Source organism: Tauraco erythrolophus, chromosome 9 (genome assembly GCF_009769465.1).
Source record: "Tauraco erythrolophus isolate bTauEry1 chromosome 9, bTauEry1.pri, whole genome shotgun sequence".
NCBI classification, from domain to species: domain Eukaryota; kingdom Metazoa; phylum Chordata; class Aves; order Musophagiformes; family Musophagidae; genus Tauraco; species Tauraco erythrolophus.
In genome coordinates, this window is record NC_141473.1 from 18,356,681 (window position 1) to 18,373,726 (window position 17,046).

Genomic DNA, 17,046 nt, shown 5'->3' on the forward strand with positions numbered 1-17,046 from the left:
AAAAATCACAGTTTCCCAGAACATTTTTTGCACTCTGTTAAAAGGAAAAAGACAGGAACATAAAAGTTTCTCTGCTTTTCCAGTCTGCTTTACAAGGTACATAAACCTGCCTAATAAATCCAGCTAATTTCTTATGTGTGCAGGCTTTTTATACAGGAAAAAGAAAAATACTATATATTTTTTAAAATAATATTTTTAATCTCATAAAACTTAAACTGAGCATTGATATCTAGTGTCTTGAAATGACTTTTAAATTGTGTTTTCAAACTGACTAGATTTCAGGCTTAATATTTATTACTTGCAAACTATTAAAAGGATGTAGAAATACTATTTTGCCAGTAAATTTCCTGTTAAGATAAATAAATTGCACATACAAAAAAGACTGTGCAGGCCTGGGTACTGCATACGAGGCAAATGCTACTGGCAGAGATGGGAAAACAGCAGCTGTGCACCATTCTTGGACACAAAGTCCTCAGGAGTCACGAGGTTAGCGCAGGATCTGTTTTTTCATGCCTGGTTTTGCTGACTACGGAGTCACTTAGTCAACGATAATAATCAGAATAAAAGTCCTCTCCTCAAGTTAGCCTAGTTTTATGCCAATCTATGGCAAGGAAAAGCAAGTCAAATCTGTCAGAATTGTATCTAGAAGAAAACAAAGATCAGATATATGAAAATGCTCTTGCTGAGATCCAGTCCTTCGAGCTGCCTCTTGGAACCACCTTAAGGTATGGCATTGTTTAGATAATATTATACTGCTCATGATGGATTTGTTCCATTCTATAGCGGCTCTTTCAGTCAGCCCAATATATTAGAAACTTTGTTTTCCTGACCCTGGTATCTACAGGAAAGTTGAATTTCATTTCAATGTGATTGACCCTAAATGAAAAAATACAAACCAAGGTCATCTACTCAGCTCTTTCGTTTCACCAGGACAAAACTATCTGTTACTGAAGGCTGGCTGCAGATTCTCTGTGAAGAAAGAAATTACTCTTAAACATGAAAACAAGGGGAAAATTGCTCTCTTTTGCAGCAGTGTTTTTAGTTTGATGTTAACAGCTACATTTTTAAAGAATTAATTGCTGCTTATTCTTAAATTTTTAATAAATGCAACTTTTTTGTAATCACTAAAGACACAACTACTTCAGGTTTTACTGTTGATATTCTTAAATATCTGAAGATTTCAGTTGTGGGTTTGTTTTTTTTTTATTTGCAGTTAATGGAAACCATTTAATGGTAAAAATGTAACTGAAAAATATTTCCTCTGCATGTTCATCCCTATAAGAAAGTAATACATAGAAGATTTTGACACTATGTATCTAAGTATATTGTCAGTATCTGTAGAAGAGTTTTAAAAATAACCTGCCTGGCACTGTAGGTGTCAGGTTGCAGTGACTGTCAGGCTAAAGAAAGAAAATTTAATTTACCCTGAAAAATGTATGTGTCAATCTATGACTTCAGTGATTTGGTGATGGAAAAAAAAGAACGTGGGAAGATTGTTACTGCATTTGAGTGATTTCTTGAAGGAAATACTACTGTGGCAGTAGCCTGTAGGATTTTTCCTATTTTCCTTCTGCAGCAGGCACTTTGTAGGCACTTGCCTACATTTGGAATAGTCCTTGTTGATTTAGTAGGTGTCATCAATAAATTAATCTGAGTCAACACGGAATATGATAAACCCACAAGAACAGACAAGATGTGCAGAGCCTTTGCTGTCATTCATTAGCTAGCATCCAGGTGTAGTTGCACCAGGGCAGCAGAGATGCGCTTGGTTACAACAACTGGAAGGGTGCCAAAGCACAATCGTGGCTGGCTAGCGTCTAGACTTTGATGCACGCACAGTTGTAAACTGCTGTCAGTTCCTCACTGGAAAAGTAGCCACACATCACCCTGAAGTTTTACACTTCAAGCTTATTACTTCACGTTGGCTTCCCACTTGTGCGCAGATAATTTTGACTAGAAAGCAGGTGTATCCTGTCTCCTGAGCATGCAAAACCCAAGGACTAGCTCATCTTTGGCCACAAACCACAAAGTGTGTAATTCAAATAGAAAATGGGCAATTCCTCCTTCATTGAAAAACGAAGCTTTGCTGTACACATGCTCGAGGGCGCTAGGGAACAACACGCCAGTTGCTGGTGAAACACAGCAAGCCAATGCACGAAAAGGTGCACTTTCTGGTGGTTGTTTTTTAACCCCGACGCCCAAATTTCTATCTCCTAAGTAAAGCAAGGAAGGAAAGAAGCCGGTGCCCTAACTTGAACGCAGAAGCCGCTGCAGAGGTTCCGCGTTGGGGGTCGGTGCCGGCTGCTCGTACCGCTGCCGCCTCCCTGCTGGGACCGGCGCGTACAGGAGCGCGAGCACCTAAAACCAAATCAAACCAAAATATTAAAAAAAAAAAACCACCCCAAGAAACAAACCAGAACTAGCCCAGAGAGAAAGGCCGGGTTTGACCCTATAAGCTTTCAAGACGGCTCTGCAGAGCGGTGCAACGGGGCGCGGCAAGCGCAGCGGGTCCGCCCGTAGCGCAGCGGCGGAGAGGGTGGGATTTTGGGTGTCCCTCTTCTGCCACGGGGCGCCAGGCAGGAACAACTGCCCGCGGTTTCTACCGGAGAACAGCGCCTGGAGATGCCCAGGGGATGGAGGGGCTTTGCCAGGGCGTCCCCGGCGCAGCCCTTCCCCCGACAAGGGCCGCGGGGCACCGGCGAGCTGAGGTCAACTGAGCGGGTGCGGCCCCGTACGCCCAGCTCCTCCTCGTCTGCCCCTTCCCTCCCCTCCTCACCCCCGCCCGGCCCGCCAACCCCGCTCCGCACTGGGAAGGCCTCTCCGGCTATCCCCCGCCCGGCTCCGAGGCCGCCTCCGCCCTCGGTCCCTCCCCGGCGCCTCCTGCAGCGGCGCGGCCGCCGGGTCCCTCCCATCCAAGATGGCGGAGAGTCTCCCCGAGCATGATCGGATCCTGCAAGAGATCGAAAGCACCGACACGGCCTGCGTGGGACCCACCCTGAGGTGAGGGGCGGCGGGGGCCGCGGCGCCGACTGCGGGCGAGGGTCCCGCACCCCGGCCGGGGCGGGGGAGCTGCCGCCCGGCCCGGCCCGGCCCGGCCCGGCGCGGCGCGGCCCGGCCCGGCTGCGCGCTCTGACAGCTCCTCCCCAGAGACAGCGCGGGGCCGCCCGCGGGGCTGCCCGCAGCGCCGCCGGCGGGAGCGGTTGCTCCGGGCCCGCGGGGGGACGCGCAGCCCTCGGGGGCGCCCCGCGGAGGCCTGACAGCTGCCTCTCGCCCCGGACCCCGCGGAGCCGCCGCGCCCGGCCGCCCGCGGGGTAGCGGAGGGAGAAGGGGCCGCCCGCGGTGCGGCGCGGCAGGGAGCAGGGCCGGCCCAGCCGCGGGGGGCTGTCACCCCTGGGCCGGCGGCGCTGGCAGCCCGGGGGGGGCCGAGCGGAGGCTGCGGCCGTGCCCCCGCCCCCGGGCTGGCCTCCCTCTGTCATTGTCTGCCGGGGAAGCGGGGCGCTGCCCGGCTTCCGGCGGTGGTGGGCACGGCGGGGCCGGCCGGGCCGGGGGCGCCTGCTGTGACCCGCTGCCGGCCGCTCGGCCACCGGGCAGGGACGGCTCCTGCCCCGCGCTTGGGCTTGGAGCATCTCCCTGGGGCGTGCCGGTACCGCCGGGTCTGTGCCGTGAACGGGACCGAAACCGTGTGGTGGGTGGGTGTTTGCATCGGTAACTGCAGGGCTCCTGCATACAGCCTCTCCTGATGCGGTGTGAAATGTGCCGCCCGCTCGGGTTCCTTCGCGAAATGTGACAGTGTTCAGAGCATTTCAGAAACGCTGCGACTGCAGTGGCTTTTTTTCCTTTTCCTTCCAGTTCCATATACTGCCAAATGGCGTAGCCTGCATGTTGAAGAAAAGGTTTTGCTTCATCGTTCCAGATAGAGAGGAACATGTCAGTGCCCTTCAGTTCGAGCTGGGGAGAGAAGGGCAGGGACTGGAGGGAGTGGATCGAGGTATGGAGAAAGCACGGAGGGAAGCACAGATCTTCATCCTGGAGCTGTGCTGATGGTTCTTTGGTTAGAGTTGTGTGAAAGAAGTGGAAAAGCACAGACACTAGCCAAACCAGGGAGGGAGAACTGTGAATTTGCATGTAATTTCTTTGGGAAGATATGGAGAGCCTGCGCGTAGGGAACTGGAAAAGGCGGTTTGTGTGGCAACATGCTGCAAGGCAGTGAGCATGGCCCTAGGCTTCCCCTGGAGAGGGGATGGTGCCTGCTGGAGAGCACGGGTAGGGCCGGGAAAGGGCGAACACGAGGTATGCGGGTGGGGAACCCGGTGCCGAGAGCTGTCAGAGGAGAAACGTACGTTGCATGTGAAATGGATCATTTTGTGTTTTGCAGCGAATGATTTTGTAGTTGGCTGCATATGTCTGCAGTGGGTCCTCCAGTGCTGAGGGCTGCGTGCTAGGTGGCAAACTGGGCATTTGTGCGAGGCTGGGGCGAATCAGTCCTCAAAGAGTCCAAATGGGTAGTGTGAGATGGGGTGACTCAGACATCACCCAGGGGCTGCTTGTAGAGTCAGCCTGGTCTTGAAGGCCAGCTCAGAGCAAACTGTTCTCTGATCTCCCCTTACTGTTCCTTAAACACAGCCACTATTGGGAATACAGTGTGGAGATGTTGAAGCCGAGCATCACAAGGAGCTTCACCTGTGAGAGTTTGTGAGCTCAGGTTGAGAGAAAGTAGCTGAGATGCTTTCAGATTTGAGTTTTCCCTAGAGGCAGTTTAGCTATGTTTCAGCTAACAAGCCCAGGCAGGTTGGAGCTGATGTCTGCAAAAACCACACCAAAAAAAAAACTTAGCAACAAAATATTAAATATAATTGCAGTTTTGCTACCATATCCAGTAGAGAGCTTTTATCAGAGGAATGTGTGTAAGGGACATACAGAGAATCAGGCTGCACAGTGGAAGAAGGCAGGTTTGGGAACCATAAGAGTCAATGGGCGAAGGATGTAAAAAGGGGGAAGGGACAATATGAATCTACTATCCATACTAAACATTTTTAAAAGTGTAGAAGTTTTTATGAATATGAATGTTTAGTTTCTTAATTTCTTTGCATGTTCCTGTCTTTTCTTTTTCTATTTGTATGTCATCTATTCTATCTTGTTATCTTACTGACTTTTCAGAAGGGGAGTTTGCATTGCTGACTTTCAGAATTCTTAGAAAAAAGTGCATGTTGGTCTGCTTTAACCTCTAATGCTCCTTTATAAGTAAAAAAAATGAGGCTAAAGAATAGTTTCACCTGACTGTTTTGAAAGAAGTCCAACCAACATCACAGAAATTTGCTGCTACTTTATAAGAACAGCAATGTTTAAAATCAAAACTGTAGCTGTTTCAGCTATGCCTGTTAAATTTTGTGAATTGCTATGTGAAACTGAAAAGTCTAAAATCCCACATCTAATTTCAAGATCTATTTCAGTGAACAAAAGCATGAACATAAAATGGAGCGTTATTTTCTGCACAAGATCTAGATTTTAATTGCTAAACCGTATAAATCAAAGAAATGAGTTGAGCAACTCTAGGTGCAGTTGCGTAAGGCTCAACACAAAAGTGATCCATCAATTTCCAGTTGTGGAAGCCATTGATGCCAGTTGTCTTGTGTAATGACTGAAATTACAGACATGTCATTATGTGAAATGGAGCATTTTTGTAATCAAAGGTCTGTAATGCTGGGAGAACATTTACAGCACCTTGACATGAAGTAAAGTACCAACATACCAACATAAACACCAGAACAAAAGAAGGGGCTTGAGGTGAGCGGTTCAGATAAGTAACATGAGGTAATACTAAACACTGAAGATCATGGGATATGCAAGACCTGACTTATCCTCAATTGTTCATATCAGGATCTTAGTATCTTCCTAATTCATCCAGGCTTCACAAAGAAAGTGTAATTTTTTTGTGGGCTGTACGTAGATTCCAATGGAAACACATTTCTGCACTTGTTTTTCCTCAGTGGTTTTTTCACTGGTTTGGTATAGCTGTGTATGCCACGGTGCTGTTTCCTGCCCTGCTAGAAGAGCGACAGCACTTGTGCTTATGATATAAAAAATAATACCATATATTGATATGTAATGTTTTTGTGTGCAATTTACAGACAAGGAACAACATACAGGCTGATCCTGCAGGTGGTTTTCTAGTGCTGAGATCCACGCGTGTACAGGTCCTTTATAAGCGGTACAGTTGGGATTATTTACTGTTTAGGAGAGTAAGTTAGTTCCTAAAGATTGCTCTGCATCTTGAAAAATATAAAATGAAGAGAGTGATTAATTTGTATTGTATTTGATTAAATTAATTTTCTTTTTAAATTTTAAGTGGATGAATTTATTGAATTAAAATTGCTGGTATTTCACTTGCATTTCTAAATTTAGTGACACATACTGAATCATTATAAATTAGACAAATCAGCTGTGTAATGTGCCTCTCATTAAATAGGCGGACTGTGTATATAGCAGGCCAGGATTAATTTTTTTTTCAGCAAGCTGTGAAACTTTTGTCAATGTGTTTCTCGCTTTAATGGCTAACTAAATGAGATTAATGACAACACCTGTTAAAGGCTTATCACTCTCACCTTTTTATATAATGTGTTAATACCTTATAATTCATGTCATATACGTATTCTTGGACTTTGCAAAACCAAGGAGAGTTGTCAGCGCATTTCTAATCTTTATAAAGGAAAAGGAAAAAGATAAAAACAAAGGAAGGCATTCCTGTATCCCCTCCAAAAAAAGATATATTAAAAAGTTAATAACAAAAAACTTTCTAGGCCCTCACTGAACTCCATATAAATACATATTAACAAAATTTCAAAAGTCAGTTTTTAAGAGTGTCTTCACACTTCTTGGATACTCTGTTGGACATGCCAGGGTAATTAATAAGATAAAATCTATTCAGAAGAAAATAATTGACCTTATCTGCTGGTTAATTAGTTTTATGTTGGTCAAAATAGGTCAAAGCAGAGCTCAACAGAGTAGAAATGTTGTTCTGCCAGTGTCCTGATATACTATACTTGTGAGTCTCTTTGAGCTTGTGGTAATGTGTTATATTTCAAAGACCCTTTTTAAAAATAAATGAATTAACTCTTCTGTCTTGGCAATGTATTGCATAAGCATATGGTAGACTTTTTCTGCACGTTTCATCTCATGAGCTTTGCATCACTGAGTTTGCAGTGTCCTGTGATTCCCATGCACAGCCTGTCAGAGGAGTACCTCCATGCCCATAATCATTGTGACTAAAGAACTAATAAAAATAAAATAAAATTTAAAAATTATGGATGAATCGATGATGGCAGTTTTGTAGCTAAGGTGAAGTTGATAAGGAGGTGCCCACAATTGTAGCTCAGAAAGTGCTCCTTGGAAGTCAGTGTGAAGTTGCTTTTGAGCAACTTTTCTGTTCCTCTGCTCCTGAAATCTGTTGTCACCGAGCTGTTGCCTGGTAGATGTTAGAGCATCTGCTAGGTTGCTGTAAGTTGTGCTGGCCACAAAACTTCTTTGCAGAGTTATAAGAGGGCCTGCTATGAAGACATCTCACTGGCATGTGGTCTCTGGCTACGGGAATCACACCGACAAGAGCCATTAGGTCGAGGAATTTCTGCCTGATGCCGCAATATGCTGCGGTGACCTTCCAGTGATCTAGAACTGCATTGCACTGGTAAAAGCAGCACTGAGCCACGCAGCTGCAAAGCAGAATAATTTCTGCATGGTGTTGCTTTTTTCTCATTTAGGTTGAGCGGAGTTTGGAGGTAGGATGTGGATTTGTTGTGAGCCTCATAAATGAGTATGGGTGAAGCGTTAGGAGCGATTGATAACTGTTGATCCTGAACTTCTGTCCTTGAATTGCAGAAAAGCTGAAGGTGGAAGACACACTTTGTTAAGGCATCATTAGAGGAAAGAATCGAGGAAGCAAAGGTAGCAATAGTGGTCCAGGCAAGACTGTTTTGTCCTTTCCTGATCAAGGTTTCTAAGAAAATTCAGAGGTAGAAACACGGAATGAGATTCTAATTCTGCTGCTTTTACTGAATTGTGGTATACTTTGCAACTGCAGGTGCTTTGCCCGGACTAGGGGCCATAATTTGTATTTTGGAGATATTCCTGTATCCATTGAGGGGGCTTGTCCAAGGCCCAGTGAACAAAGCGTGTAAAATACCCTTGGGAGTATGACAGGATGCTCCGAATCCTCAATGTAACTTGTTTTACTCAAAGTATGCACTATTATTGCTTGCAGGCATGATTTAGTTATATGATTCTGTATCTTCAGCGGAATAGTTAGTAAGCAGTAGCATAGGCAGTATGAATAACTTCCCTAGATGTGGGAAAATAGTGCAGCATTAGCACGGTCACAGGCTGGAAACTATTTTTTCTGAGCATTCACTGATTGACTGTTGGGATTTGTGGTTATCCAGTGGCAAAATGTGGTTGCCCTCATTTTTGCCCTGTGGTCTTACTTGTCAGGTATGATTGTCTAAAGGCATTTTTGTGTGTTTTCATTATTTTGGTTTTGAATTATGAGCCAGCAATATGCATTTTTGTCTATAGCTTAGTCTTGTTTTAAATATAGTACAAACGTAAGAGGACTCTGAGATCATCAGCCAGTCCTTTGAATCAGAATTGAAATGGTTTGATCATGTATTTCAATTTTAAATAGTATGATAATATTTTACAATGTTATAAGCTATTTTTATGGTTTGAAAATCAGTAATCTGTATTTTCATTAGTGATCTGTCTTCAAGCCGTGCTGGGTTCTCAAGTTAATGTGTTTCATTCTTGGTGCCCTTTCAAATGTTACAAAGTATCCCAAAGGAACTAGAAATTCCTTGTGTGTTAACTGTGGTCTTCTCTGGATCGGATCACAGAGTGTACTTCAATGTGTATTTATATAGATCAGTTTATTATAAAAGCTAACTCCTATTTTGCAGCTGGGTTGCTACAGAGTAAGGAGAACGGTCTGCTTGCTGAGGACAGTGTATCGTGGAAAACTGGTAGCTGGCTTGTAGTGTTGGTTGCAGATTTTGTCAGTTGGTGCAGGATTTAGTGATATTCTGAGTGTTGAAAGGCAACAGTCAAATAAAGCAGCTGTCTGTATGAGCAGGTCTGTCACCATGTATATTGCTATGAAGAAGCAATATTTTTTTTAATGCTAGTCCATTACATAGAATCACAACAGTGTAAGAAGAGTGCGTGCTGTAGACTGATTAATCTGGCATTTATATATTCAGCGGCAGAACTGCAGTTCTGATTCTTCTGGAGGGTAGCCTGATATTTCAGGCAGATTTACTATTAGTGGCAAAAAATATTTTAGAAGAAGGTGAGGATTCTCTTCCATTGCTGCAAGTTTCAACATAGTTTTTCTCTTATTTTTTGTAAAGCATGAAACTGTGGGTAATCACCTCTGCACTACATTTTTCTGTTGTGCAAAAAATCTTTAGGTTCGATTCTGATTAAGTTTGTAATTAAATATGTGTCTGCAAATCAGGTTATCTTGATCTTTTTAAGTGTTCGTGCATCAGCTTCTGACTCAGTTCTTGCAGTGTTTTCCAAATGGGCAACTGCCAAGTGAAGCTTTAACCTAACTAGTAACCTATGTGAATAATACTTCTGAAATAGTGCTCTCCAATTTCACAAGGATTACTAAAGAGCTTGAAATTGTTCCCGCATTTAGGAAACATGTTTCAAAGTACATTAAAGCTTTTAAAATAGAGGGATCATCTGCTGAGAGATCCAGAATAGTGTACTTGATAGGTGGTTCATGCAGTTTGTATCATTGTGTCTCATCTAAATTTAACCTTCTCATCATGTGAACGGCTTATTCGCTGTTAACATCAGTTAAATTCAGGAAAGACAATAGTTATTCATGTCATTTCTTCATCAACTTACTCCTCAAGCTGATTTTATTTAGTGTCTGTTGACCCAGATTTTGGACCTGCCATACACATAGAAAATGCATAATTTTAAATCCTTCAAAAATGCCAGTCACATGGGTACTTCCTTTGTTGCAGATTTTTTTGGGAAACCAACAGCACACACAATACTCTAGCTTTCTGTGTGCGTTGCTGAACCATTGCTCTGAGGCTTCGAAATATCCTCAATACAGATGTTTACCTGAGGACCCTTAGCATAACTCAATAAAATATAAGCCTGTTTTTTGACCTGTGAGTGCTAGAGTGTTTGCACATGCAAGGCTGAAATTACGGCAACTGCAGTTAAGCAAGTTTTGTCAGGTTGTATTTTATGGTTTTATGCTACTAAAATGTGCTCATAAAAATCTTTGAGGATTGATATTTCTTAAGTAATGTTTCTAGGATAATGCCAGGAATGGGTTCGCAAATAGGAAACTATTTCTATGGGTTATAGTAAACTATTAAGTACTAACTCATTCAAAAACATCAACCTAGCTTTGCGTCAGCATCAAGTAGTTACATTAGATTTTATCTTACTGAAGGGCTTGCTATGGCTAGTTATAAAATGTAGCCGTTGCCAGTCTTTCTGGCTATTATCTGGCGATGGTTGAAGCACTCAAACCTAATCCCTGTCACCACAGCCCTTGTTAAAACAATGACATCACGTTCAATTTGATGTTCAGTTTAAAGTATACTCAACAACACGTCTCTTCCTCATCTTGTCCATGTCTAGGATACCTGACAAACTGTGTCCTATGCAGGAAGGAGTTAATGATCTCTCCGGGAGCCTGGCTGGAGCCTCTCCTGTACCTCAACCTTTGCCGTTAATACCAAACTAGTAGGGAACTTAATCACTGATGGAGTTATTAAGAAGGAAAGAAGCAAGTTTTAGAGTGCATCAGCCTTGATGGAAAAGCTTGGAGTTTGACAGAGAGGCCTTAAAAGGTATATTTGAACAGTTCTGCACTAGGGCCCCACAGAGAAGACTGGGCCTTTTTTTTTTTTTGACAGCGTGAGAAAGGTGTTCAGCTTTAATACTGTGAGTGGAGTTTTCACTATGTCTCAGAGAAAGTAGTTCGCTTGCAAAACTGCAGTGAGTGGAACTTGCAATTCTCCCGTGAATCAGAGTAATACAAAATTAATAATGCATTCACTGTAGTGTGTGTACCTAAGGGGATACTCTTGAGACATTTCAGCTTCAAAAGAGATGTTTAAACTTTCAAGTATTGCATGGTTGGATTTTAATACACTCCACTCTCTGTTACAGGCATTTAGATGTTTCTGTTGGTAGCAGCTCTCACTGGGACTTTCATGGTTTGCACACTTCCTTCTGTGTAGAGTGGCTTCAAAGGATCTCTACCCCATTGATTTCAGCGAGGCAGTGTTTTCTTCCGAGTTTTGTTTTTAGTTAATTTCAACATAAAAGTAACATACTTGGTACTGTTTTCTGTATGTTTGTTCTGTTTTGTTTCATAAACTTAGGAAACTGTAATCAGATAGCCACTGAGATGTGTGCTACCTCGTCTTGAAATGTGGAGTTTTTGTGGCATGCTGGAGCATCACCTTTCCCTAAGGCGTGAACAGATTTTCTGCTGCTTAGTCTGTTTATCGAGCAGGTGGAGGACTGGAGTAGGGTAACAGAGTATTAGAAGTCACTAACTGGTTGCTTCCCAAGAGAGAAGCACCGTGATTTAGTTTTATTTGGGCTTTTAAATTAAAACCAGACTTTTTCTAAAGTCGTCTTTCATTTTCTTCAGTGATCCTGGGAGATGTGTGTCTGCAAAGGATATATAGTACAAGCCGTTGATTCGCGTGAGAGAATACACAATGATTTTCTATGTGTAGGCTATGTAAGCTCATTGAGTTAACAAAAACTAATAATATAAAATTATTGGAAAATATATGCTTTGGTTATATGTTTGCAGAGGAATGTGGCACATCAAAGAATTATCTGGTTTGATCTGTATTGAATAGAATACGTTCTTAATCCAATTGGTTTTGAAACTTTTTAATTATTGGATATTTTATTTAATCTGGAACTTCTTGATTTCTAAATTAATACGTTTTCTTCTGTGTAGTGTTGGTATTCAAAGCCTGTTGAAATAAGTAACTTAGACATTTGTGACTCTAGATGTCCTGCTCTACTTCATATGTCTTGTGAAGGCTCTACCAAATGATTGGTACGTATTTATCTTGAAGATTCTGTCTAAAGTGCCCCAGGTAAAGAAGACAGATTAACTATAGGCTGTAATAGATGGCTAGTTGTTTCTAGGACATAGGTAATAGAAATCTGATCAAATCTTTAAAAAGAACTTAGAGGCTCACAATTTCATTTATAGGTGGATGCATTGGTCCTAAAATGGAAGGATTTATGTAACAGTCTGTGGAAATACTAAGGGAAGTTAAGAGTATTGCTATATGGACTTCAGTTTCTTATTTTATTTTCTATGGAATAACATAGGTTCCAACTATGTCTACTGTATCCGTTTAGGTATATGAAACAGATGGCCAAACTTGGCATTTTCTTACATGGCGATAGCTAGTACCAAAGTGAGTGAAGCTGGTGTTTTCTCTGCTGTCTTTTTAATCTACTATTACAGCACAAAATTAGAAGAAAAAAATAGTAGTGCAGCACTTGTTTTTCAGTTTCTTGCTTCATACATCAGTAAGTCGCACAAAGGCTTAGCAGGAAGAGGCATCTCCTTGGTCAGCAGTGTAAAAACAGGAAGGAGGAAGTCTATTGCAAATCTGGGTTTACTGATTATCAGTTCATGTTTCGCTGCAGAGGATGTCCATTAACAGCCATCAGCGTGATCCATTGCTTATCCAGCATGAACAATGACTGCTGTAGTGCTGCTACTACAGAATATGGACCCCGCTTATAGGAAGTAATGTTAACTAACAAACTGTACTCAGCCCTTTCCTGCTCATAGAAACAGGATACTATTAGTGAGAACAATTCACAGAAATTGCACATCCAGGAAAACCAGGCAAGCAAAGCGTAACAGCTAAACTAAGATTAATAAAATCTTTTCTCTGATTAGCCCATAGCTTGAGTTCTACGCTGTTCTGGCATGTAATGCGATCTTTTAAATAGAGCAGTGAGATGTAATTCTGAATAAGGATGGCAGAACAGGACCCTAGGTCATGCCTGGCATAGAAAGGCTGCTTAGGTTTTAAGAAACGTGCTTATTGCCATAAGTCCAGTTGAATCACAGGAAACACCTGGGCATTATTTTATAAAGCTTTTTAGGGTGTATGCAGCAACCTATATGAAATTACTTCGTGGAAAAATCCCTACAAAGTTTGCAGTTTGTGTAAACAGAAAATATCTTTGTATATTGTAGGACAATGGAAGTTTCTGCTGTGTTTCCTGTGAAATTGCAGCTTAAATGGAGTGTGTGACACAGTATCATGGTTAGGGATGCCATGGTTATAGCCACAATGACAGGTCTGTTTTAAGGGCAGAATCTTAATTTGCGTGGTCAGTGTTTTGTGCTTGCATTGATCACCCTGAACTCATTGGGCAAATTTGAATTGTAAATATTACAACTTTTGGGTTTTTTTTCCCTTTAAATCAAATGAGAAATGGAGAGAGAGGACAAACATCTATGGGGTCACTTCTTGAAATATGTGTTTGGGAGCTAGTTGAGAGCATCTCTAGCCTCAGTACAAGATTGGCTTTGGTAGCAAGATATGAATTCTGAAAACATGATTTTCCACAAGCATAGTTTCTTCATTTGGGAGTTGGCTTATTTGTGTGTGTTTTGTTTTATTTTAAGAATTACTTTGAAAAATGGAATAAAAATTATATGTCTGAGTTGTTGGTTTTTTTTTGATGACTTGGTTTAACTGATCAAAGTGATCAGTTAAGTATTTTTTTTTCCCCACAGTGCTAAATCTGAACCTCTGCAAATGAATCTTTTTTCTCTTGCATCTCTTGCACTTCAGAAGTTACAGGCTTACATTCCATGACAAACTTGTACAACTATTGTGCAGATATATGTAATTCCCATCATCGTCACAGCATTCATGGAGATGTAACTGATTGGCACTTACTAAGTGGTTATCAGTACCCTGAAAGGAATGTGCGTATACAGTTTTTAATTGCTTCATATGTCTTGTGTAATCAGGAAGTGAAACACTTTGTGACGATGTAGGCAGGGATGGGGAACTTGCAATTTGTCCTGAAAATGGGACAGAACAGAATGGGGTGGGGGTGTGTAAAAATGGTGGGAGGTGGCAAGTCATTGGTGAGTGAGGAGCTACTTCGTCCTGTAAAAAGATCGATATTTTTTTCTCTATTTTATGACTTTTTTTTCTATTTTTTAAATAGATGATCTGTTTTAAAAGTCTTTGCTATTAGAACCTATTACTATAAATGATTACTAGGAAGAGAGTTGTTCACTCTAAAAAATTTACAGTAATGCTCCACAAGCTCTAGAGATGTTTCTCCTGAATATGGATTGCAGTTAAAAATTGAATCATTGCCTATTTAAAAAAACAAACACACACAAAAAAACAAACCCCAAAACCTTCAAGAAGTAACAGATTTTTTTTAAAAGCCAAAGAGGATTTGTTAAGTATTATTTTTTGTTTATTTAATAGACCATTTTAGTAATGATTTTTAATTGACAGTTATTTATGACCAGTCAGGAATTCGTATTATCTTCCAAATCATTATTTTCTTATGAAAGTATGGAGCTTTTATTTTTAATGAAATAAAGTCTTTGAGTTCATTTTTGTCTGAAGCCTGAGTACCTGAGCGGTTCTGCTTACCATTGGAAAGTTACAGCTATTGCCATAGATCTAAGGGACAAAAGTACTTTAGTTCTCATTCTGATTTACTCTTGTAATTCACTTTTCTATGCTAAACTCCCACCAAGTAGATTACAGTGGAAATTGTGTTCAGGTTTCTGATTATTCTCATTTTCTAGTGGGAACATGACGTAGATGTGAAGACTGGGGAGGGAAAAAGCAAGTTCGGGGTATTTGCTGAACTCTCAAAAAATGTTTTTATGCTCCTCTGCTTTTACACTTACTAGTCTATATGCACTTCCTTTGCCTACCTTTCCAGTAGTCCTGTCAATGTATTAAATTAATTTCTAGGCTTCTGATTTTTTTTTTTTTTGGCCTGTAACTTTTTATTTTCATCCTCCTTAGTGAAATGCTGATCCTCTTAATCTCATTTGCACTCAGACATTTAACAACATGTATCCTAGTTGCATGCACAGAAATTATGTATATGAAATTATATCAGAAATATGTTTTTGAAATTGGACTGTAAGCGTTTGTGAAGAAATCTGTGATAGTGGCTTAGAGTGATAATGCATATGTATGGAGTTGTCGTTATAGAATGGATCAGATGATCTGAGGATAATTGGTATTTTAAATTATTATTATTATTTTGTGAAGCGTCAGGTGGAATTCATGGCAGATTAAGTTTTATGATTCTTGGCTGAGTTTTAGATCTCTGGAGGTTAGCCTTTTTGCTCACTCAACAGCTGGTATTTTTTGTGCATAGAATGGTGCCCTCTGGTGCCACAATAGATTTTTGCATGTAAACACACCAAAAAGATCAATAAGACCTACTAAATACATATTTTTCATATTGTATTTCAGTTTCAAAAATAAATATTTCGGGGAGGCTTTTTGTGGTATAAAGTAACCTTGTTTGATTTTCGTCAACTGGAAAATGGTTGTATATCTGAAAATTCTCCTTCATTTTTTATTGAGATCTGAATTCAAATCTGTTTATGCTCTTCTTTCTCCCTTCAGCACAGCTGGTAAGAGATGATCAAGGTGAAAATATCCCTACTGCAAAGAAATTGAGCTGGTGACTGAGACGTCTTTTTCCTTTAGATTAAACTGTCTCTGACTATTCCTAGTTAATTTTTTTCCTCTTTTGAATACTTTCTGCGCTATCTTGTGTTTACCTAGACTGGCATTAGTATGACTCATATTGTCCACTCGGGATGAGTCAGAAAAAAAAGTCTCTCTGTCTATATACAGAGTTCTGGGAAATACAGACAAATAATGTGCTACACATTACCAGAAAAAATCTTCAGCTCCGCTTGTGCTCTTAAAGGGTGCCCTGCTTGCCCCGTAAATTACGAATTAAAATGGTACCTGCACTGTCACTGATTTGCAGTACTGATGTCTAACTAGTCACTCAAGTTCGTGTTCTCTCATTCCAGAGTGAAAATTAAGATGATATGTTTGGTGGTTTGATTTTTTTTTTTGGGTGCCAAAATCAGATACAAACTTCTGTTTCCAACATCAGTGATTTCCTCCTTTTTTTTCTTTCAGTTTAGAGACTCATGCTGAGAAAAACCGTGCTCTTCAGAGTTTCATGGTGTGAATCAACTGCTAGTAGTCTATAGGTCCCTATAGCTGTATAGGTCACAGGTTGAAAGCAATTGTAATACAAACTGATCATGTCTTTCAGTTTTGCTCACTTCAGGTTTGTGCTAAATTTCAGACTGCCGGTGTCCACATCGGGGGCCCATAAGGCTGAAGAGGGTCCTTGGGGTTCTTCATTCAGAAGTGTATAAATGTGAAAATAAATTGAAAGAACTATATATTTCACGTGTAAAATTTATCTTGATAGCCTAGGCATGTTTGCTTCTTTTAATGACACTTCCCATGACATATGTGAAGTAACTAAATGTGATAGAGATATTTTTAGAGTAGATATAATTGCATGTAATGGTCGTATCCTGAAGAAACGCATCTGGAAAGGTTACTTCCAGATGCACTTCCTCTCTGTCTTCCCAACAGAACTCTGTGTGTGTGTGTATGTGTCTTGTAGATTGTGTTAATGTTGTTTTGTAATTTAAAAGAATTAGCTAAAGGATGCTTTCAGGATTCCGTGTCTCTCTCCAAGATATTGCAATTGTCTGCCTGATAGTTTAACTCTGAAAAGTGCGGAATTGCTATCAGGATTGTTTGCAGTGCCATAATCTGTTCAAATGTACGCCTTCTGATAATTATTCAAAGGTAGAAATTACTTTATTTAGTAAGTGTGGGTAATTTTTGAAATGTATGTATGGAAAATAAGCTTTGGTATCAGAAATAAACCATACTGTACTATGTGTGATGTTCCATAATGGGTAAATCA

General features: G+C 41.1%; 1 protein-coding gene across 5 annotated transcripts in view; it reads left to right on the forward strand.

The window, feature by feature from the left end:
* The first annotated feature begins 603 nt into the window (after positions 1-603).
* The window catches only part of EXOC6 (exocyst complex component 6), a 98,793-nt gene continuing 82,350 nt past the window's right edge, over positions 604-17,046 (forward strand). For 3 of the 5 annotated variants that reach the window (XM_086616957.1, XM_086616959.1, XM_086616958.1), the window contains exon 1: positions 2,912-3,000. In XM_086616957.1, the coding sequence (XP_086473083.1) occupies positions 2,918-3,000 (83 nt within the window). In that variant the 5' untranslated portion in view covers positions 2,912-2,917. Of the gene's footprint in view, positions 726-2,911; positions 3,001-17,046 lie in introns of those variants that run through there. The other 2 variants (XM_086616956.1, XM_086616955.1) reach the window with 1 other exon arrangement.